This window comes from Sceloporus undulatus, chromosome 2, assembly GCF_019175285.1.
Source record: "Sceloporus undulatus isolate JIND9_A2432 ecotype Alabama chromosome 2, SceUnd_v1.1, whole genome shotgun sequence".
Taxonomy (NCBI): Eukaryota; Metazoa; Chordata; class Lepidosauria; order Squamata; family Phrynosomatidae; genus Sceloporus; species Sceloporus undulatus.
The window spans coordinates 288,480,410-288,504,302 of NC_056523.1; the positions used below are offsets into that span (position 1 = coordinate 288,480,410).

At 40.6% G+C, this 23,893-nt stretch overlaps 1 protein-coding gene across 4 annotated transcripts in view; it reads left to right on the top strand.

Moving 5' to 3' along the window:
- FCHO2 (FCH and mu domain containing endocytic adaptor 2) overlaps positions 1-23,893 on the top strand; it is a 123,288-nt gene that overhangs the window by 52,843 nt on the left and 46,552 nt on the right. For all 4 annotated transcript variants that reach the window (XM_042455920.1, XM_042455919.1, XM_042455918.1 and 1 more), the window contains one exon: positions 20,959-21,003. In XM_042455920.1, the coding sequence (XP_042311854.1) occupies positions 20,959-21,003 (45 nt within the window). The remainder of the gene's footprint in view (positions 1-20,958; positions 21,004-23,893) is intronic.

The following is a 23,893-nucleotide window of genomic DNA, read 5'->3' on the forward strand; positions in this document are numbered from 1 at the left end:
ACATGCGTCAGGGACCGAGGGTTCCAAGCCCAGGATGGAGTCCGGGACAAAGGCGTCCTCGGAGGTCTTGCGCTCGAAGGATCGAGCAAATGTGGCCCATGGTTCATTCAAACCCAGCGCCACCAACAGACCCTCCAAGCGCCCCCACATAACGCCGGGGACTGAGGGTTCCGAGCCCAAGGCCAAGTCCAGGACGAAGGCATCCTCGGAGGGTTCGTGCTCAAAGGAACGAGCGGATGCGGAGGCCCTGGCCGTGCTGGTCCCATCCTCCAAGGCGTCGTCGAAGGCATCATCGAAGGCGTCCCAACACGCCTCCAAGCCGCCCAAGACGGGGGCACCCTGGGTGCCATCAATGAACGCCGCACCGGAGGACGAGGGCAAGGCGACCAAGCCTCAGCCCTCAGGGATCATTGTCCTGTCAGACCTGCCGGTCAATCCCTTCCCCCCTCCCTGAGGAGCGGGGCGAGATGCCGGGATCCTCTAAGAAGAGGCACTCTGAGGGGGCTTTGGATGACTCCATGCCCAAGAGGCCCGAATCCACCCGGTGCCAGGTGAGTCAGTGGCGTCCTCCAAGGGCGAGGAGTGCGCTTCGCACAAGACGCGCTCTCCAGCCTAAAGGACTCCGACTCCGGTTTCTTCTCGCCCGAAGGAGTCGTCGGCATCGTATGCGGTTTCCACAATCGAATCCCCACTGCCTTCGACTGTGGAATTTGTCCGCGTCAATGCAGAGACGGCCAGACCTCCATGGAGGGCGTCATTCCCTCTGAATGTTCACTCAGGCGAGGATGAACCGTCTGATGAGGATCCTTCAGAAGATTCACGAGGCTGAATCTCCGTCTTATGGCCCCTGAGAGAGGGAAGCCCCCGGTGTCGCATGCGAGGGCTTCAACATTCGAGCCGTAGAGGCCCGCTCTGGAATCGGCAGCTTTCAGCTTCCGATGCATCCTCCACGCGAGTCCAGGTGCCGGATCTCCCACTGGCATCAGACACCGTCTCTGAGCCAGAAATCTTGTCATCTTCGGAGGACCCATCAGACGATGAGGCCTCCATCCAGGCTTCTCCTCAGAGGTTGCACCACCCCGAGCCTTCTTTTCCCACAGGTGATGGCCGCTCTTTCAATGAGCACATCATCAAGATGCCAAGGTCCCTGGACATTGGGCTTTCCTTCCCCGAGGAGAAAGCTCACGACCCAGTCGAACACAGGGTGCACGGTCGTGTACCGTCCCCGTCATCCATCCCGCTGCTGCCGTCCCTGGAGACCTTCGTCAGGCGGCCCTGAGAGGTGCCGGCCTCCTTGGTGAGATCGTCCCGCAGGATTGAATCCCTGTACCAGATCTCTCCATCTAGCGGTTTCTGGTTGACCGGCCACCCCAAACAAAATTCGGCGATAGTCGAAGGGACACAGCAGACCTTCATCCCCAGACAGACGACGCCTCCGGCAACGCCTACATGGGGGCTTACATCCAGACCTCGATGGAGGGGTTTTTTCCCATTCATCCCTGACGTCCCGAATGATGTCTAGAGGCGCCTGGAGTAGATCATAGATGAGGCCCGCTCCATCGGGAGCTAGTTCATCACTGCCTCCACAAATGTGGCTGGCTGCGCGGGACGGGCCATGGCGGCATCGATGGCTCTGTGCCGACATGCATCCCTGCGTTGATCTGACCAGAACACCAACTTCAGGACAGCTATTGAGGACATGCCACTTCACGGCTCTGGTCTCTGTCACGCTGAGACCGACGTGCGCCTGAACCGCAATTTCAGGATGAAGGCAGCGGCCAATAACCATGGGATGTCGTCGGCCTCCATCTCGCCCGGCCGGAAGAGATAGCGACCATGGCAGCCCCAAGGTCGGTCGCATCGGTCTTTCCAGCAAGACCGACAGTCTCACCAGCAGGACTCCCAGAGGTGGCGTTACCCCTCTCAGTCTTCCTCCTCCTCTGGCCGTTGCAACGCACACACACACACCCCGGTATCGGAAGTCCCGCCATCAGGATACCGACCGGGGAAAGAAGAGAACCGGAAGGGTTCCTCCGCACTTCGTCTCCCTCCCCTCCGGTTCTCAGACATCTTGAGGCTTTCCCACTACCGCCGTTTCGGGATGGTAACCTTGGCCTCTATTCTGCCTCTACTCCACCAGGGCCGGTGGTTCGCGATGTTCGACCTGGGGGAAGCCCACTTCCACATCGGGAGTCGAGAGTCCCACCGGAGATCCCTCGCCTTCGCCGTCAGCTTCACCGCGTACCACTGCAACGTACTTCCCTTCAGCCTAGCCACAGCCCCGAGGGCCCTCACAAAGTGCATGGCTCCAGTGGTGGTATACCTCCATCAGAGGGGTTACAGAGTCTTTCATATCTCGGCGACTGTTGTTGCCGCCGACTCACAGTGGGATTACCAGGAGACAGTCTCATTCGCCTTGCACCCTGGGCGCCCCTCGGCCTGATTGCCTCCGAGGAAAAGCCACTACACACCAGCCAGGCAGGCTAAGTTCATCGGGGCCATCCCCGACTCTGAAGGATGCTCCGCCTTTTCCCCTCCGGACCCTCTCAGGCGTTGGCAGCTTCACTAAGCCTTGCATCTCCCACAGAAAGGTGAGACGTCCAGGTAGCCCTAGGCCACATGGCGTTGACAACGTTCGTGACGCCGTGGGCAAGGCTTCGCCTCCGCCCCCTTTAGGCCTGTTTCCTCTCGGTCCCCTCAGTCTTCAGACTGATGGAGGACTCCCCGACCAGGTATCTCACGGTACTGAGGCCAATGGCTGCTTCTCTGAGATGGTTGTTGGCTTGCTTCAACATCTCCATCAAAATGCCCTTCCAACAACCCCAGCCTCAACTGACTTTGACAACAGATGTTCCCCTGGAAGGCTGGGGCGCCCACCTGCTTGACCTTGTTGTCAAGGACAAGTGGTCCGCCCAGGACAAACGTTTCCACATCAACACGTTGGAGATGCTGGAAGCCGACAAGGCGTTGAGGGCATTCAAATCCGCTGTCGCGGACAAGGTGGTCCTCCTGAGAACAGACGGCACCACTGTGATGTATTACATCAACAAGCAAGGAGACTCCAGATCCAGGACCCTGCTCGAGTTCATTCTGCGTGTCGAGCTGGTTCATCCAGAGACAGATGCTCCTCTACGCAATTCACCTGCCAGGAGAGGACAACGACCTGGCGGATTGCCTAAGCAGATCTCCTCCGGTGCCACGAGTAGAGGCTCCATCCGGAGATGGTCAGCGACCTATTCGACCGGTGGGGGACCCCCCAAATCGATCTCTTCGCGACCGAATGGAACAGCCACTGTCCCCAGTTCTGCTCCGGGAGGCGAATGGACGGATCCCTCGGAGACGCGTTCGCCTTCCTTTGGATGGGAGAACTGCTCTACGCCTTTCCTCCCTTCCCTCTCATCATCAGGGTGGTGTCCAAGATGACAACGGACCTATCGGATGTGATCCTGATTGCTCCGTGGTAACCGTGGTAGCCCTTGTTCGCATCTCTTCTCCACCTCCAAGAGATGCTCCCTCCGCCTCGACTTCCATCTGGACCTGCTGTCGATCCAGGACGGCCAGATACTCCACCCGGACATTGAGAGCCTGCCGCTGGTGGTCTGGGGAATCCAGCCCTAGCCTCACTGCCTGATGCGGTGAGGTCTGTGACCCTGCCTATGCAGAAACCATCCACCCAGCGGTCCTATGCCATTAAGTGGAGGAGGCTTAGCCCCTTCCTTGTAGAGGTTCCGTAGGAGATGTGCCAACCTGCTACCAGCTTGAAGCCCGGAGGCGGTGCTGTCCGCTCTTCAATCCAAGCCTTTTGAACCGATGGCCACGATGGACTTGATATTGTTGTCTTGGAAGACTGCCTTCCTTGCGGTCATCACCTCCGCCCACTGTGCGGGCGACCTCTGTGCCTTGCGGAGGGACCAGCCCTTCCTTAGATTCACAAGGATTAGATAGTCCTCCGGTCAGACATTACTTTCTTGCCCAAAGTACTGCCTGCTTCCCACATTGGCCAGGTCATTGTGTTGCCTACTCCGGCGTCCAACCCGACTTTGGACGCAGGGTGAAGTCTGCACTCTCTTGATGCCAGGAAGGCGCTGGTTTTTCACTTGGACATAACCGCTGCCTCCAGTCGGTCTGAGAGACCCTCTCTGTGCTACTCGGAACCAATAAAGAGGTTGCCTGTGTCCTCGCAGAGTTTTTTCCAATGGGTGGCTGGTACTATCCACCTCTGCTCGGTCCCACTCCACAAGGGCAGTGTCACAATCCTCAGCATCCCTGTCGGGGATTCCCTTAGAGGATGTCTGCAAGACTGTAGTCTGGTCCCAGCCTCTGACTTTCATAAGTCATTACAGGCTGGACACCAGGGCCATCCTAGACGCAGCTTTCGGTAGGGCTGTGTTGGTCTCAGGGTTGCATTGGTTGCACCACTGATGATGTTTCTTTACAAGGTTATTTTAATTATGCCACTGTTTTACATTCCTATTGAATGTTGGTTTGCACAAATTGCCATGGGATTGGTCTTGCATGACCTTACGTTCCCTTCTCAGGTTCTGCAATGTTATGGCTGTGTTGAAGTGTTGTGCACAAACAAAGACTGACTCTTTTATGGTTCAAGGTTTTTATTGTGTCAATAATATACCTTGGTTACCATAGCTTTGGTTTCAGGACACTCCCTCCGCCGCATACCTTAGCTTGTCAGTCTAAACCCATTTGTATGATTCGCAGAGACCACGAAGAAGAAGGACAGGTTGCTTACCTGTAACGGTATTTCTTCGAATGGTCATCTGCGAATACATACAAATCCCACCCGTCCGTCCCCTCAGTGTCCTGCTCTTATTGGCTCTTTCCATCGCCTGCTTGGCGGAAAAATTGCGGAACTGGGGAAAGAGCGGGAAGGCAGGGGCCTTATAACGGGTGGGCGGGGTTACCGCCAAAAAGTTTCAATATGTTACAAAGTGAACTTTGCCTAGTGATTCCAGAAGTTTCCGAACAGCACTGCGCAGGCGCAGTGAAACCCATTTGTATGTATTCGCAGATGACCACTCGAAGAAATACCGTTACAGGTAAGCAACCTGTCCATCCTTACACTTCTTTCTTAATTTTAAGAATTGTTTTCTGGCCAACTTCTTCAATCTATTTTCTTTTCTTATTTTTCATCCAAAGTGACTCATCTAACATCCAAATAGTTATTATCTTCCTTATCTACACATTGCCATAATTCAATTTTAAAAACTTATATTATACTAACCCTGAAATCAGAAAGAGAAGGGCAAAACGTATCCTCAAATAAACAGAATAGGGTCTCTTTCTTTTTATAATATAAATATATAATTAACTCATATCTTGGTCTATCAATACTCAGTCTCCCCTTTTCTCTTTTAAAAACAATATTGCATTGTTCCAGTCACTTATTATCTTACAGCCATCCTGGTTTTGTAACAATCTTGTTAATTTATTCATTTCTATTGCTTCTAACAGTTTATACAACCAGTCTTCTATTTTTGGAATCTTAGATTGTTTCCATTCTGCTGCCTAGTGTGTCCTAGCTGTTGTTAAAAAATAAAATATCATTCTACCATACTTTTCATTTAATTTTTTCCTTAACTAAATTTAACAAGCACAATTCAAGACATAAATCCAGTTTGATCTGTAATACCTTACAAATAATATAATGTATTTTTCTACAATATTTCCTTGCTTTTGTACATGACCACTAGAGTTGGAACAAAGAGCCATTCTCCTTTCACATTTCCAACAACTAGCAGGGTAACTTTTAGAAATCTTATTTAGCCTCTCTGGTGTCAAATACCATCTAAAGTAAAGTTTGCAGTAATTCTCTCTCAACACTTGGCTTTTGATTGTTTTCCTCCAGGATTTTCCCCCATTTACCATCTCAATTGGATATCCAAAATCCCTTGATCATTTTATAATATTCTCTTTAACTGTTTCTGGTTCCATCTCATTCTTTAACAAAATTTTATATAACATTGAAACTATGGAACCTTTCTCTAACATTAATATACTTCCAATTTCTGAATTTGATTCCTCTATTCCTTCAGTTTTTTCATCTATCAGATATCTATCTCTCATCTGTCTAAATAAGAACCAATTGCAGTTTCTCCTCGTTTCTTATTTCCTCCAATGTTTTCATTTTTATTATTTTTCCTTGATATATTAAAAAACCTTTATATTTAAGCCACTTCTCATTTAACCATGGGTCCATTCTAAACAAAGCCTCATGAGGAGAAGTCCAATTAGAGATTTTCTCATATATATGGTTTGTATTTTTCCACGTTTTAATAATGATTTTCTGATAAAATGATTATTGAAATCTTTGTTAGCTTTGTCTTTATCATAAAACAGGTAGGCATGAAACTCAAATTGTAAGTCAGCAACTTCTATTCTAAGGAGATTTTTTTTTCTAATTAAACCCAATCTTTGATCCAATTTAGACAGGGCACTTCAAAATATAATGTTATGTTTGTTACTGATAAGCCGCCTGTATCTTGATTATCCTGTAAATATTTTAATTTAATTCTTGATTTGCTCCCATTCCAAATAAAGATACTTAAATCTTTAGTCCATTGCTTAAAATAAATATCTTTGAAATATATCGCTAAGTTTTGAAATAGAAATAAAAATATAGGTAGTACAGTCGGCCCTTCTTATACACGGATTTTTTATACACGGATTTAAGCATACACGGTTTGAAAATGTTCCAAAAAAGTATAAATTTACCTTGATGTTCCATTTTTTATTAGGGACACCATTTTGCTATGTCATTATACTTAATGGGACTTGAGCATACACGGATTTTGTTATACACGGGGGATCTTGGAACCAAACCCCAGCGTATAACAAGGATCCACTGTATATCCATTTTATAAGCAGCTATTCTTCCGAGAAATGATAATTGCAGGTTTCTCCATTTCTTAAGTTGTTCTTTAATTTGGACCCAAAGTTTCTTATAGTTATTTTCGAACAAATCTATGTTTTTATTTGTCATAATGCCTAGATATTTTGTCTTTTTTACTATTGATCTCTTTTCCAATATCTCTTTTTCTTTATTTTCTAAGTTTTTTGTTAGTATTGTTGTTTTATCCCTGTTTATTTTTAAACCTGATATAATGCTCTGATAGCCTTTAGGGCTGAAGGGTGGAGTATAAATACCATAAATAAAATAAAATAAAATATTAAATTCTTCAAAATTATTTATCAAATGTACCACATCATTTATTGGGTCACTTAATGAAATTACTGTATCATTGGCAAATACCTTCAATTTGAAATCAGTGCTTTTTATTCTTATTCCTTTTATATTTTTCTCATTTCTAATATTTATTAGTAAAGTTTTCTAAAGTTAGGATAAATAATAAGGGCGAGAGGGGACATCCATGTCTCATCCCTTTCTTTATCTGTACATGTTTTGTTTTCTCTCAGTTTATTATTATTTGTGCTTGTTATTTTTAATATATTGTCCTTACCCATTTTATATAATTTTCTCCCATATTCAAATGTTCCAATATTTCAAAGATCAATTACCATTTTACACTGTCAAAGGCCTTCTCTATGTCCATAAATATCAGAGCCACTTTCTTTTCATTATGTTTTTCAAGATTTGAAACTCCCTGGATCCAAAACAACGTGGAATGGGCACTTAGCAAAGTCACTTGCATGCCCCATAGACAGCAAGGTTCCCTTTCTCTGTAGATAAATGTTTGGGGGGGAAATTGAGGGCCACTTTCAGTCTGTGAGCTGCACATTGCCCAGCTCTGTTTTCTCTAAATGAAGTTAGCATCCATGGAATGTGAAAAAGATTGGTGGTACAGATGTTTATCTTTAAAATGCATATCATGCTAAAGACACACTTCTCTGATGTGGAATCTGACAAGATGAAATCCATTGGATAGGGTGTTGTGGGTTATTCAAGCTAAGTGGTTGTCCCCACTTCAAGGAACAGTACAGAAAAGAAGAAAGAAAGAAAAAGAAATTGAAATATTGTGTATTTAAAGAATTTCAAAAGAATTCACGTGTGCCAGACATTGATTAACAGGAATAATAATATGCTAAATTAAATGGAGACTAAAACAGATTCTTCTCAAGGGAAATTTCATTAATGTATTTGTTTTGTTTTTAAATTGAAACATGGAGATTATTGTGGATTTCAAACTCTTTGCCAAGAATTTATTGCAGCAATTTTTATTATATTGTCAGTAAACTTACTAATAATTAAGCAGCAATTACTTGAAACCACAAATTAAATTCTGGACATGAATTGCTCACCTTAAAACTGTATGATGTAAGTTTAGATATGAATGTACACTTGTCTCTCCACATTTGCTGGGATTAGGGGCACAGGACCTCCATGAAAGTGGAAAAACCACAAATAACAAAAACACTATGTTTATGATCAATGTTTATTTATATTTTAAAGCTGTATGACAGGTGGAAATAACCAATGTAAAGAACGAATTGGATGAAACAATAAATGAAAATAAGAGGGAAACGATATCAAAGATATAAAATATATCTGAAAGTACAATTGGAACAGGAGCATATTAAGCCATGTATGGTTAAATGGGTTAAAAATTTGGGATATAATATTCAACTTTCTAAGTGGGAAAGAGCCTGGGAGAATTATTTAAAATGTGTAAATATAAAGGGAAATTTGTACAAAATGATGTACAGCTGGTATCTTCACCCATCAAGATTGGCCAAAATATATAAAAATCAAGAGAATAAATGTTGGAGATGCCATAATCAGCCTGGTACTTTTTATCATATGTGGTGGACATGTCCAGAGATTAAGAAGTTTTGGAAGGCAAATAACAAAAACACTATGTTTTTGTCTGGGAAAGCAGCCAACAGACTGCTGATAAAGGCTAAGACCAGCTTGAAAAGCAAACAAATACAAGGGCTTTGCATCTGCAAAAAAGCAAGTCCAATATTATAGTACCAGTCCAATGTCCAATAGAGCAGAGTCAGGGGGCAAGCCAAGGGTCCAGGATTCCAGAGAGCAGGTCAATGAGTCAATTCCAGGGTCAAGGGTTCTAGGTCAATCCATAGTCCAGGAGGCAAGGTAGCAAGCAACAAAGTCCGAGGGAGTCAGAGCAAGATGCTTTCGCCAGAGAACGCAGATAGGCAAAGAAGCTCAGCGTCTTGCACCTGTTTATATCGGTCTAGTTCCTAATCACAGCTGTTTAGTGATTGCTGAGCGTTTCTCATACAACCTCCTGGATCGATGGAGGCACATCCTTTCTGACCTTCATTGGCTGAAGGTAGGTACGACTTTGTCCTGATCCTCTATGAGTCTATGTCTCCCAGGCCTGGAATCTCTGCTGGAGGGAGGCTGGGCTGCTGAGTCACAGGATCTGCTGGAGCTGTCAGAACAGAGCTAGGGCCTGACTCCACTGACTCTGCTGGAGCTGTCAGAACAGAGCTAGGGTGTGGCTCAGCCTCTTCCTCCGAGTCCTCAGCTGGCTAGTCATGACAGTTTTTACCTGAGATAACACCTCTCTAGGAATCTCTGTGTCCTCCAGTGCAACTCTGTAGTCAACATCTTCCAAACATTGGCCATAGAATTGCGCTGGAGGAGCTACAGATGCCTAGTAGAGTGTTCTCTCTAGGAATCTCTAGGTCTTTCAGTATGACTTTTGGTTGAATTTGACCATAGAGCTGTGCTGGAGGAACTACATATTCTTTGAGAGCACATATTAATAAAATCTTAGAATTAAGTATTCTTAAGTGCTTAATTGCATGGTATTTATATGGGATAATGAGCATGCTCTTTGGCAAGTTTTTAGGCTGCTAATCATACCACCCACCCCCTATAAAATCACCTTAAGGAGAATGACTAACATGGCAATATCTGGACACTTGGCTTGTATTATATTCCATTGCATGGCATATAGGATGGCACACATATTATAGCATCATCAGTTTCTTTCATATTTTCCATAGGATCTATTAAGACATTCATTACATTACAAGCAACCAGTGAAAATGTGGTAGGGCTAAGAGCATGCAGAACAGTCAGTTAATACTGTTGAGCTTTAAATATACCGTATATTACATGGCAAATCAGCAGTTAATACATTCATCTTGAACCATATACAGTAGAGTCTCGATTATCCAACATAAACAGGCAGTCGGATAGCCGAAAATGTCAGATAATCCGGAGGGTCCAAGAAATCACTATGAATTACAAACGTATTGAAGTTTTACTGCAGTAACAGTAAAAGTAATGTTGCAGTAACGTTACAGTAACAACATTGTAATGTCTAAACCAGTGATGGAGAACCTTTTAGAAGCCAAGTGCCCAAGCTGCAACCCAAAATCCACTTATTTATTGCAAAGTGCCACGTCCCTCTGGCTTTCTAGTAACAAACTCTGGCAAACTCTTGTCAGGGATGATGGGAGTTGTAGCTCTTCACCTCTGGCTTGAACTCACCACCTGGTTGTGCACCGCGCTGACCAGTTTTGGCCAGTGGTTATAGCTTAGCAAGAGTTACAGAGAATAGGCTGAAGACCCTGACAAACTCTCCAAGCCTTCTCACTCTTGCTTCCACAGAAGTCTTCACCCTTCTTCAGGATCCAGCTGGTTCTTGTAGCTTCACCCAAGACACCAAACAACTCAGTAGTCTTAAATAAAAGATCTACTTTATTCTACTATATACAGCTCCAAAACTATCCAACACAACAATACTCTACTCCTCACTATCCACTCTACAACCCACTCTACAACCCACAAAATACATTGGGATGCATAGTTATTATTATAGTCAATGCATGCATGGTACCACCCACTGTTGTCTGTTTCCACCCAGTAGGCGTGTACATCATTTTCATTGGTTCTCTTGGTTCATCCTACAATTAATGATTTCATCATCTCAGCCTTGACCACTTAACAATTGTCAGGTGTGTCCAATTATCCACTTTACATTTCTTGTCCTTGGCATTCAGGACTTGTTAATTGTATTACCATTTACACCTGTGTGGTTCTCAATTGGCTTCTGCTGAGTCATCCTGACTCTCACATACATGTTTTATTTCATTTACTGTATATCCCATGTTGCTTTTTTCTTAACAACTCTGTGCTGGGGCGATGGCACATGTGCCCATAGAGAGGGCTCTGAGTGCCACCTCTGGCACACTTGCCATAGGTTCGCCATCACTTGTTTAAACAGTTGAGTCCTATGAAAATGTAAAGAAATCACTGATCAACATTGTGATATACAGTACGTAATATATAAACACTTCAGTCCTCTGAAAATGTAAAGAAATCAGTGACCCTGCTTTCTCAACGATTGCTGTTCCTTCACAGCCAAGTCTCACCATCTTTGCAGCATCATAATGTCGACCCCTGTAGCTTCTTCTTGTTGCTCAATGTACTTCATTGCAATTTCTAGAGCCCTAACCCCATCACCATGCGAGATTGTGAGAGGTTCAACAGATGATGCTTACTCATCAATTTCTATTTCGTTGCTATCGCTATTGACAGGAGTGACAATTTCTTCATCAGTAATTTCAAACTGATCGTCTTCCTTCATCCAGCTGTCAACCTCTTGCGAAGACACATCCTCACACCCAGGGATACAGTGTACTAAAGGTAGAATACTTTCTTTGTCTTCATCTGTGCTTTCCATCATTTCATCTTCTTCTTCATTTTCACATAGCACCTTATTCCATGATCTGACAATTGTTGGAGAACTAAATTCACTCCAAGCCCTTGCAACCCAATAAGCAACATCCTTTACATTGATGTGTTTCAATCTTTCAATCATGTCTTGCCCTTCTTCAGTTTCTTCTATCAGTGTCAACAGTAGCTTCCTGTGATAGTTCCTTTTTAGCATTTCCAAAACGCCCTGATCCATTGGTTGGCATGTTGTGGTGACATTAGGTGGCAGAAACATAGCCTTAATGTTCCCATCTCAAAGCTCCTCTGCATCAGAGTGCGTCGGGGTGTTGTCTAGCAACAAAACTGCTTCTCTGGGGCAGTCATTGTCTTTCAAAAATTTCTCAGTGGAAGGAACGAATTCCTTAAAAAAACAATCTTTGAAAATTTCTCTGTTCATCCACACACTTTTTTGACTGTAGTACTTCACAGGAAGAGCATTCTTTGAAATGTTTTCAAAGGCTTTTGGATTTTTGGACTTCCCAATCACTGTGAGGTCCATTTTGAGGGTTGCAGAAGCATTGCTGCATGCTAAAATTGTCAGCCTTTCTTTACTATGCTTGTAGCCTGGGGCTTCTGCTTCAGTTCTGGCTGCAAGACTCTTACTGGGTAACAGTTTGTAATTGAGGTCGGACTCATCACAATTAAATATCTGATCATCCATTAGGCTTTCAATTTCAACAAAGTCTAGAAATGTTTTTCTTGAATTTTTCCATTTCTTGAAAATCTGAAGACAGTTTCTCTCCACAAACACATAACTGACGGATTCCATAACTTTTCTTCCACCTGTCGAGCCGACCAACACTAGCTGTAAAATCTGGGTCCCCTTCATCAAATTACTTTCAAAAATCCAGTGCCTTTTGCTGTAAAATAGGCCCTGAAATAGGCATACCTTTGTCTCTGAACTGCAGAAACCAAACATACAAAGCTTCACTGACCTTTTCATAGCCACACTTTTTCATGGTTTTCCTCTCTTTCACTGCATCATCAGTAACTCTGGAGGAACACGATTTTTCTATCTCCAATCGGTTCCTTCTCCAATCTCCTACAGTTACCCTTCCAACGCCGTAGTCATCTGCAATGTCTCTCCATTGTCCAGTCTCTTGATTGCCTCAAGTTTCTGCTCCATTGATACAACCTTCTTCCTTTTCATTGCCATGCTTTGGCCCTTGTTTTGGGGCCTGGAGGTACTCGCCCTGCTTGCCGCTGCCGCCTCCACCACACTTGGGGTCCTGTTTTGGGGCCTGGTACTCACCCTGTTTGCTGCTGCCTCCTCCACCTTGCTTGGGCCCTGTTTTGGGGCCTGGAAGTACTTGTCCTGCTCGCCTTGCCCATTGCGGCCGCCATGTTTGGGGGCATGTCTGGGGGGGCGCAGAAATGCCTACAGCCATGCCCCCAAGCAGCCGTGACATCAGATAATCTGGAATGTCGGATAACTGAAGGTCGGATAATCGAGACTGTACTGTAGCTTTAGTCATTTGTTCCTTTTATCATAGTGGGACCTTGATCTGTCTAACATAGCCTAATTAATGCTTACCAGCAATAGCTATCAGCACTTCTAGGCAGTTATCAAGTACAGCATTATTGGCTTAGAGGTCACGCTGCAGGCATTGTTTTGTATACTGGACACTGGCAGAACCAGCGTAAATCCTAGCTTCTCTATACTGTTTTTATTCTCTCCTTATCCTGTGCCCAGCTTATCTAGTGGACCTCATTTGTATCAAGAATCCAATCCTCCAGTCAGATTGTTGCATAGAAATAGACCATGTACTTTTGGCTGTCATCCAGCCTGATTGTATCAACTAGTCAGTTACATAAGCCATCACAGTATCTGCTATGGGTTTATTCTCAGGCATCTCTAGAGACACTCTCCTATCTTGTTCACACTTGATATTGCCCTTAATTAGTCACTGGGTTCCCAACAGAATAAATATGCACATTGTAGTATAGCTAACATTTTGCACTATATATCGCCTTTCATACTCTATAGGTTATATTCTACAGTATGTTATTTCCTGGCCTCATACTTGGCAACCAAAATAAGTATGGCCTGTATCACTGTTGCCACAATTCAAAAATATTTTTAAACAATTCAGTAATAACAAAATTACTAAGCTTTGGTGAAATATTGGGATTTCAGACGCAGCAGGGTGAGTTATCAGTCTCTTTGTTTACCATCATCATGAGAAAAATGGGATCTCACATATCATTGTGTTTGACATTTGGAGGGAAGAATTGATTAGAATTTTCATTATTCATAAATGTACTTGAGTGCTCTTTGCACTTTCAGCTTCTGAAACAGCTTTTATATTTTGTTTAAACATGAGCATGCTCATAACCCATATCAGGGGACACATTCTCACCTTATCCATCCTCTGTAGTTTTTTGTGCTTTATAGTGAAGCTGGCTGTGCAAATTTCTGCACCGCTACAGTACTTTGGTTTTTTAAAAACAGCTATTGATTTTCTTTATCTTGGCAGATGAAGGTGCAGTAGTGCGTTCTTTAATTGAGCAGATAAGGAGTATAAATGAGAAAAGGAGAAAATCTTAGGTTAGTGGAGATGAGGAGGAAAAATCACTCTTCCTATACTTAACCACTGACAGTGATGGTGATACAGTGGTTCTGGGATGTGATATTGTGTTTATATATAAAATAATGCATGAATCCACCATGTATTCAGATTCATTCCCTTTTATTTTGATATTTGAGGCTCAGAAATGGACATACTGAATTTTCCCATGGACTCCATTTATGGTTCTGTAGTAACTTAGAAGGGGCAGAGAGCCTTCTTAAAATGGGTTTCTTCGAGTCTAGATAATTAAAATCCTCTGTATTTCTTCTCCTGTCCCAAACATAGGTCTACATGCATTAAGACCACATATATCTAACTCACTTAAACTACTTGTCTTCCATGTTAGTCTTCATTTTAGAATTTTAAGGGAAGAGTGCTTGGAGGATGGACATACTCATCACTTTTCCCTATAGAAAATAAGAGTCATGGTGACTTAGAAAATATAAAAACATTAAAAAGTGGGCTTAGGGAAATGTTCAAATGGAATGCTGGTTGGATTGTTCATATTGAGAAAGAAACTAGCCAACAGCAGTGGAAAATTGGTTCAGGTGAAAAAAGTGATAGAGAATGGCCCTTTCTTTCATTGTAGAACATAGGTGGCAAGCTTATAAGTTTGGTGAATGACTGTAGAATGAGTAAGGGTGCAGAATTAGTTTTTCAGGCCTTTGTTCCAGATACTATTCCATGAGGGTGCTATTCCATGAGGAAGTGTTTGCTAAAGAATTTGGCTTTGCAGCTTCTGTACACCTGTTCCTTTTCTACCTGGCAAAATGCTGTCATTCAGCCCTTTAAGAAAAATGGAGGCTAGCGGTCTTGAGAGGGTTACATGCTCCCTCCCTACATTATTGTTCTGTATGTAGGAGCACCAGTTCTACTCAATATAGCTCTATTACACTCTCCTTGTGCACACCATACTAATGTATAATAGATGGCTTTAGTGCACACTTATCCTTCCACATACATGGGTGTAACAGACTTTCTAAAAACAACCCCCCCCCCAAAAAAAAACAACAACAGAAGAGCAACATAATTAGAAACTCTTCTGTTTATAAATCACTTAGTCAAAACTTTTGAGAAATATCAGTAATATAGAAGAGATAGAAACTGAACTATAATTAGAAGGATCTTCCAGGTTTGCACAGTGGAATAGGAAACGGGAAATTACTATTTAAAAGATAGTTTGGAAATTTAGACCTGATTTATCCATCAAACAGAAGAAAGTATATTTCCACTGGTGTAAAGTCCCTGTTGTATAAAAAACATTCTTGTATAAAACCATCTTTCTGTTGTATAGAACCATTTTCTTAGTTTCTCCTGAAGTTCACAGTCTTAAGTTCTTTTTTGCTTTATTATTAGTATACCAAGATGCGATTAAAATCTCAAATCATTTTTTCCAACTAATCATATACAAAAGAGAGATCCAGCAGAGCCTGTAAACTTCATTGGGAAATTGATCTACTCTCCAATCAAGTTAAAGCTAGTTGTGTGATTAAGTTCTATTGAAAGCAATTGACTTGATTTAGTCTGACTTGTTTAATTGATTTTATGTGAATGAATTATGACTTGTCCTTGATTCCTTTATCATCTTTTCTCTAGTTTTCATTTTAGTCTTTCCATGATACAGCTTCATAGAAATTATTTTATTGTATACCACTTTGCTTATGTTCACTGAATACCTTTACTGAAGGCACCTTGTTTCTTATTCAGTTGTGGGGGTGAAAACCTTGCCACTGGCCTTTTTTGATATAACTTTTCAGATTAGAACAGGGATTCCTAACCTGTGCTCTGAGGAGCCTTTAGGGCTCCATGTGCACTTTTCAAGTGCTCCACAGCCACTCCAGGAAAATGAAAGAAATAAAAATTGAATGAAATTAAAGAATAAGAATATATTCTTATATATATATATACTCCTAAACACCATTAACGTGTAAGACATAAGATAGGCCTCTTGGGGGCTCTGCCATAGAAATAAGGGTCTGCGAGTCAAAAAGATTGAGAACCTCTGATCTAGAGGGTTTAGTTTTTCATTTAGAAACCATTGCAAATGCTACTTTTAGAAGATACTATTGACTGCCAGCTTAATATGTATTTTTGATTTTTGGGGGGACTGATGCTGGATATGAAATGGCATCAGATTTTGGCAACAAAAAGATTTGCTTATGTGTTTGTACACACAAAATTGACCTTTGTGATCCAGCTTAACATCTAAGTACTAAGAGCAATCATTTGTTTTGACAGCAGAATTAATTGAGGCTAAAATAGTCGAAATTCCACTTGTATCAAGCTGTTCATTAGGAATTGCTCTCTGGCTTTAGTGCTGTCAGAAAAATAACCTGTCCTGCTATGATTAAATAGCAGAATGATGGTCGGTCCACTGCATTTGAGAAAGAGGTTGAATAAACTTTCTACTGCGGAAACAATTCAGAAGTGACACGCTGCAAGGGGGGGTCAGAATGTGCATTGATATCCAGCTGAGCTGTCAACTGGCACTGAGCCAGACACGCAAAGCTTTGCCATTTTGAAGCAGCATGTGAGGCATATGCAGTTTTGAAAAAATTGTCCTCCTTTCATGCATGATTTACTGCAGGGGATGGGGGAAGGATCCTTTTGTTTTCATCTAAAACCAAGCATACTGTCTGTTATATTTGCAACCATAAGTAGCTCTAACTTGTGTTTCTTTTGAGTAGGGGATACTTTTTATAATGCTCCCATATCTGTACAACTGATATGTACAACTGACCAGAAATACAGATTGGTTAGTGCTTCTTTACACTTCAGAAATATTCTGATTTTGTTTTAGTTTAATTCTTAGTTTAAAGTTACTAATGTATTAAAACAAATATGTATGTTCTTTGTTTACCATAAAACTGAAATTTTCTAAATGAATTCTTTTCAATCCCTTATTTAAATATCTAATACGTTTCCTACTTGATCATTTAAGAACATATTTAAATTGCCATGAATCTGTAGCTACTTTGTCAAGCTTGGCTTATCTGCTGCAGCAAACACACTAGTTGACCCATCATGACACCGTGCTCTAACTAATTGACAAGACAGCGTAACTGTTTTCAAAGCCATTACTGCCACTTCACAGATTAATTAGGTGGCAGGTGATGCTGTAGGATGACTGAATGTTAAAAATCTGCTTTATTCATCCCTCTTGAGAGATGGAGTGGATTACTGATATCTAACAAGCAAATTATCTGAAGTAGGCTCAAAGCACAATGGGATGTATTACTGTATTTAGTATTATCGTTTTCTTAGTGTTTAGATGAATTCATGTTTGTCAAACTGTAGTTAGAATTGTTTGTTTACCCTTCTTGAAAATGTGGCATAACATAGTTCCTAGACTCCTGATTAAGGGTCAAATCCCTCTTTGTTTATATCTTCATTTATGCCTATTATACCACACGATATACCAAGATAATAAATTTTCTGTATGAAGCTAAACCTAACAATTAGTTTGGGGTTGAGTAATTCAGTATTTGTTTGTACTTGGGCAAATAGCCTGAATTAAGACTGGGTACTGTGGTCCACCAGAACTACAAGGAACTCAATCTTTCTAAAAGAAGGGTGAGAAACAGCCATTCCAGCAAGCAAAACCAATGGTGAGACATGCAGGAAATTGGAGTCCAGGAACATCAGGAGGACATCATGACTTTTACTCCTGCTCTAAAACCTAGTCATCTCTAAATTAAAAATTAAAAACATAATGCTTACTATATATATAGTAAGAGAATGTTTTTACAAATGTATTGATTCATATAATATATTTTCCTGAATTCAGAACTGATTTTTTTTGGTCTTGTGATTATTTTCAGTTCAGAAATAGCTTTATAACTTGCCCAACTTGTCTTATTTTATTCTAAACTCAAAAGTAACACTAAAGTTCTACTTCCTAGGTTATATTTGTAGTTGTTACTAACTGCCATCAAATTGAATTCAATTTATAGTGGCCTTGTAAATTAGAGACCTCCAAATTACCCTTTTACCAACAGCTCTGCTTAGGTCTTGCAAACTCAGGCTGTAGCTTCCTTGATTGAAGTTATATATAAAAGAGTCATATATAGCTCAGCTATACTTCTTCAGACTTTTATAGCTGGGTATCACAATGAAACATTTTTTTTGAAAAATCATTGTTGGCAGATGTTAAAAAAAGTGTTGGTTAGGAATTGATTCAAACCTCATCTTGGCTACTTACTCACCTTAAGGGACCTTAAGCAGGTAACTGCCTTTCAAATAATCTTTCTACCTGCAGTTTCGAAAGATATTACTAAGCGGCCTACAGAATCAGAGCATATGAAATAAGGATTATTTTCATGTTCTCATCATAATTCAAGTTTTTGCAGCACATTGTTTAGTGAGAGGCCATTGTTTCATGTTTTGAAACTTGTGTTTTCATTTGGGAAGGAGAAACATATTTTACTTCATTTATGCTTATGATATTTTTAGATGAAGAGAACTCCTATCTGTTTGAATACATATTTGCACTCTTAATTTTTAAAATATTGTTGCTGCTCTGTATTTTAAAGTTGAGTCTGATAGGTAAGCAGTTCCTAGATAAGGGTACTTATATATGATACTACATATTATTATTATTATTATTATTATTATTATTATTATTATTATTATTATTTATATTTCCCGCCTCTCCCTTGGAGAGTAGTGGCATCTCTTCCTTTGGAGGTTTTTAAACTGAAGGTGGATGGCCATCTGTCAAGAGTTGTTTGATTGTGTTTTCCTGCATGGCAGGGGGTTGGACTGGATGACCCTGTGGTCTCTTCCAACTATGATTTTATAAGGACAACAGTGAATCTTAATTAGAGCTACCATCTATTTGAAAAACAAACAAACCTTAGTTGATTTATGATATGTGATTAATAGTTTAATTTGTATTTCCAATATAAATGAAGAATTGTTGAGAGGGGGAAAAATTCTAATAAGATAATATCCACACCCACACATACCCCAGGAGGCCTTTTTGTATAATAAGAGATGTCCACATTTGTGTTTTTGGTGGTGGGTCAACCAAAATGTATGATCCCCATTGAACTCCTTTAATTCTGTCAAGGATAAAGTCTCATCCCTGAAATTGAATGCGTTCAGAATCATGTTGAAAATCGTAGTTGCTTTTCCTGCTTCAAAATTGAGTGCAGTCATGAAGATAAGGCCTGGAACTACTGCATTCATGGAAGAAGAGTTTGATCTTTTCCTGACCTCTCAATGAAAATTATGTTGTTATAGGCTAAGTTTATTTTGGTTGCCAACTTTGAGGCCTGGAAACATATATAGAATATAGAATGTAACCTATACAGCATTGTTTCTCAAAGGTTGGTTCTCCAGGTTTTGGACTTCAAATCCCAGAAGGCCCTAGCAATCTGGCCAACAATCAGGAATTCGGGGAGCTGAAGTCCGAAACGTCTGGAGGATCAAACACTTCTATAGAGTATAAAATATAAGGTTTAAGCTATAATGCAGCAAGCTAGGTGTGTGTGTGTGTTTTACTGGGAACAAAGAGACAGACTAATACTAGGAAGAATGCCTACTCAAAAGTAAACAAAGAGATGTGGGTGTCTGTGTTTCTGTCAGCATTTGGATATAAGCAGATTTGACCACTAATAAACCTTCCTAGCAAATGCAGTGGCTGATGCAGTTAGGATGGCAGGCATCCAGAGATTCGAACAGGATCTAGAGTGATGTCATATCTATTCTGATTGGATGATATAAAAAGGCACAGTCTGTTTTTATTGGACAGCTGATAGGTTGGGCAGAGGATAGGCAGAGAATAAAAGAAAATGTGAGAAGCTACCGATGAGACTGCATTGGCATCTTGTAGTGGGTGAAGAGAAGACTATGATGTAGCCTCTGAGCTGCTGTTGTGAGCTGATAATTTACTAAGCAACCCAGATATGTTGGTGTGGGCAAGAAGGACTATCCTTTGCTAAAGTACATAAACGTATATAGCTATGTAATAGAGGTTAAGAGATGCAACAGTGCTCAAAGATATTACCCCCTTGGATATATGCTTAGAGATGTGTAGTAACCCACTAGATGAGATTATATTCCTTGACAGCTAGATAATTATGGATATGATACAAGGAACAGAATTTTGTACAAGGTAAAGCCTCTTTGGAATGTCTGTATAATTCCTTAAGAGACAATATGGAAAGTATGAAGGAACCTGATGATGCTGTAAGTTGTGTGCTGCCCTGTATATTATGTTATGTAATGTAATGTATTGATGATAAAACCAATTTTCATGTTTGTGTTTTTTCCCTAAGGGGACTATATAAATTTGTATATCTGTGATTGCATATAATAAATAGCCTCAAAGATTTCCAAAGAGCCTGCTTATCTTCCCATATTGATATCATGAGATTCCAGTACTTATGGATGTTTAAGTGGAGTCTCTGCTTTATTATTTTAACTATCATCACAGGTTAGACATCTTGGTGAGAATGTGTCCCCTGTCAGAATCCAGATTAGCTGACAAACTGGAAAGAGCCCTCAGTTCCTCAGTCTAAAGAGATAGGAGTGCATAACCACAACTGTTTCAATGTGTTTTATTAATCCATTGACTAAACATTATAATTTAGTCAATGGATTAACATTGTAATTTTGGATTACAGTGGATTAACATTTGTAATTTTAATGGCTAACTTTCCATACTTAATTTAAATAAATAACATTAGGCTATCCATCTTTTTCTTATTTTCAAAGGACTGATTGAATTTGAAGAATGTAATACAGCCAGTGCTATTGAAGGTAAGTTGCCCATATATTATAGGAATGGTTTAAAATGTATATCCTACATTATTTCTTCTTGTTGTGTGCTTTCAGGTCATTTCAGTCATAGGGTGAGCCTAAAGCAAATGTGAACCTTTCACAGGGTTTTCTTGACAAAGTTTGTTCAGAGGGGTTTATCATTGCCTTTCTCTGAGGCTGTGAATTTGACTTACCTAAAGTCATCCACTGTGCTTCCATGGCTGAGTGCCAATTTGAACCCTAGTCTCCTGGAGTCCTAATTCAGCACTCAAACCATTACATGCTGGTTTACTTACATTATTTCTAGTTAACATCAAAAGAATTTAGTAAGTAAACTTAATTTAGGTCCAGACTCTCTGAAAGATTGTATCTCCATACCTGAACCTGTAAGTATCCTAAGATCTATGTAGAAAGGCTTTTCTCCTGGTCCTGCCACCATCACAGGCTCTCTTGGGAAGGACATGAGAGAGAGCCTTCTTGGTGGCTGCTCCCACCTCTGGAACTCCCTCTTACAGGATGCTAGGTGGCCCCCTCCCTGTTTTCCTTTGCTACAAATATGTTTTCATTCAAAAAGGCTTTTTTATATAATTAAAAAAATTATTAGTTAAAACTAACATCTCATGTCATACATTCCATGTCAACATTGCTTTGAATTATAGATTACAGAGTATCCAGTATAAACTGTGGTAATAACTTTACCATAATATTTCATTGACCATAAAATTGTTTATTTGTTCATCTAATTTGTAAATCGCTTGATCCTTGGAAAGGCGGTATATAAATAATAATAATAATAGTAATAATAATAATAATAATAATAATAATAATAATAATAATATCCTTAAGTCTACTCATCATTTCTTTTATAGAAATACTTTCAACACATATCTAATCTGACTAAATTTCCATTTCTATCCTCTTCTCTATAGTCTTCCCTATCATTCTATAAGTTTCTTTCCTACATCCCTATACCTTCTTCCTCCAATCTCTTACTATACTTCAATAAGGCTTTGTGCTAGGGGAGATGTGTGTTTTAGCTATGTTTTTAACTTTTGTATGTTTTTGTAATTTTATAGTTTTTAGGTAGGTGATTTCAATTGTCTTTTACATTTTTATTGTAATATTTTAATGGTTTTATTTGTGAGCTGCCTTGGGTGCCTTCTGGGAGAAAGGAGACATGGAAAGGAAATAAATAAATAAATATAAAATAAATTCATTCGGTGAAGATGAGATGTTATGTCTGCTTCTGATGTAAAAGATCATAATCTTATATTTGCTTCCATTAGGATACAAAGCTTGTTTTACATGTTCTATCACACAAGCTGTAGAGAAGTTGGGAACTTCGTGTATCCTACTAGTGAAGGAGTATCCCCACAAGAAATCAGTTGTCCCTAAAACTGAAGCACACAACTTCTCAGCAATCTAATAAACCCCTTCTGTTTTTTAAAAATATGTTTATTGAAATATAAATGATCAGATTCCATAATTATATGCAATACACAATAACAATATCAAAGAGGAGTTGAGCTTGCCCTATCCACCCCTCTTTTTAAAAACATAAAAAAGAAGAAGGAAAGGTTATGACTTTAGGATTTTAATATTAAATTTCCCTATATTATAAGAGATAAGAAATTTTATGTATGTATGTATGTGTAAGATAACTTTCCACTCTCCAGATCAAAGGCTGTATCAGAAATATTGCACTTTTCTCACCTACTCAATTATAATATGTCTTCTGAGTGAAAGGTTAGAAACAGCAGGAAATATAATATTGAAATCCTAAAGTCATAACCTTTCCTTCTTTTTTCCCCATTTAAACTGTAAACAATTTCCAATCTTTTACAAAATTACCTAATAAATTTTCTCTGATACATGTAGATAATTTGTCCATTTCAGCTAGTCCATGACTTTTACAATTATTCTTTTTCTGTTAGCAGAAGTTTATTTTCCAGTTTTTGGCATTTATAGTTTTAAGGGTAATAACCAACACTTTGTATTGCGCCCAGCTGAGAACTGAGGTCATTGCTTTCTAGTAGTTGTATTATTTTATGTTCGAAATGGCTGAAAAGGTGCTGTAGGAAACTACTGCATCACAGAGACCTTTAGTTCCATTTGTGAGAAAAAGAAATCATCAAGAACTGTCATCTTAATTTATTGTTATTTTTTCCGGTTTTATCTACTCTGGTGAGGGTGATAAGAACTTTGTAGCTTGCAATTAGGTCCTACAAGACTGGTAGATCAGCAACGTCCAGTTATATTGTAGCCAATTTGAAGATCTGAGTTATCAGGCTATGTTATGGATACCTACTGAGGTATCTTGTGTTTGAACTGTGAGCTTGTTCATTTCTTTCATTGCAGATCATAAGGAATGGTTGTATTATTGTGTAACTTCAAGTCGTTTTTGATTTATGGTGACCCTATAGTAAACCTATCACAGAGTTTTCTTGGCACGTTTTGTTCAGATGGAGTTTACCTTTGCCTTCCTCTGAGGCTGACAGAATGTAACTGGCCCAAGTTCACCCAGTTGGTTTTCATGGGATTCAAACCCTGATTTCCAGGGTCATAGTCCAAGACTCAAACCACTACACCATATCAGCTCTCTCAGGAATGGCTCTCAGGGTTTTTTGTTTGTTTGTTCCACCTCTCCATTTTTTGGTCAAATTTGTGTATGTGTGACCCACAGTTGTGTCCGGGGGGGGGGGGCAAAATTAGAACAGCTAAAATTGCCCACAACTGATCTACATGAAACCAAGAAGAGAAGTTGCATAGAACATTATTGCGGTGTGTCATCAATATGCTGGTGATACTTGGCTCAACCTCTATTCCCCTTTCATCAAAACCAACTAGAGCCTAGAATTGATGGCTGCAATCAGTGGTATCCTCCTTGAAG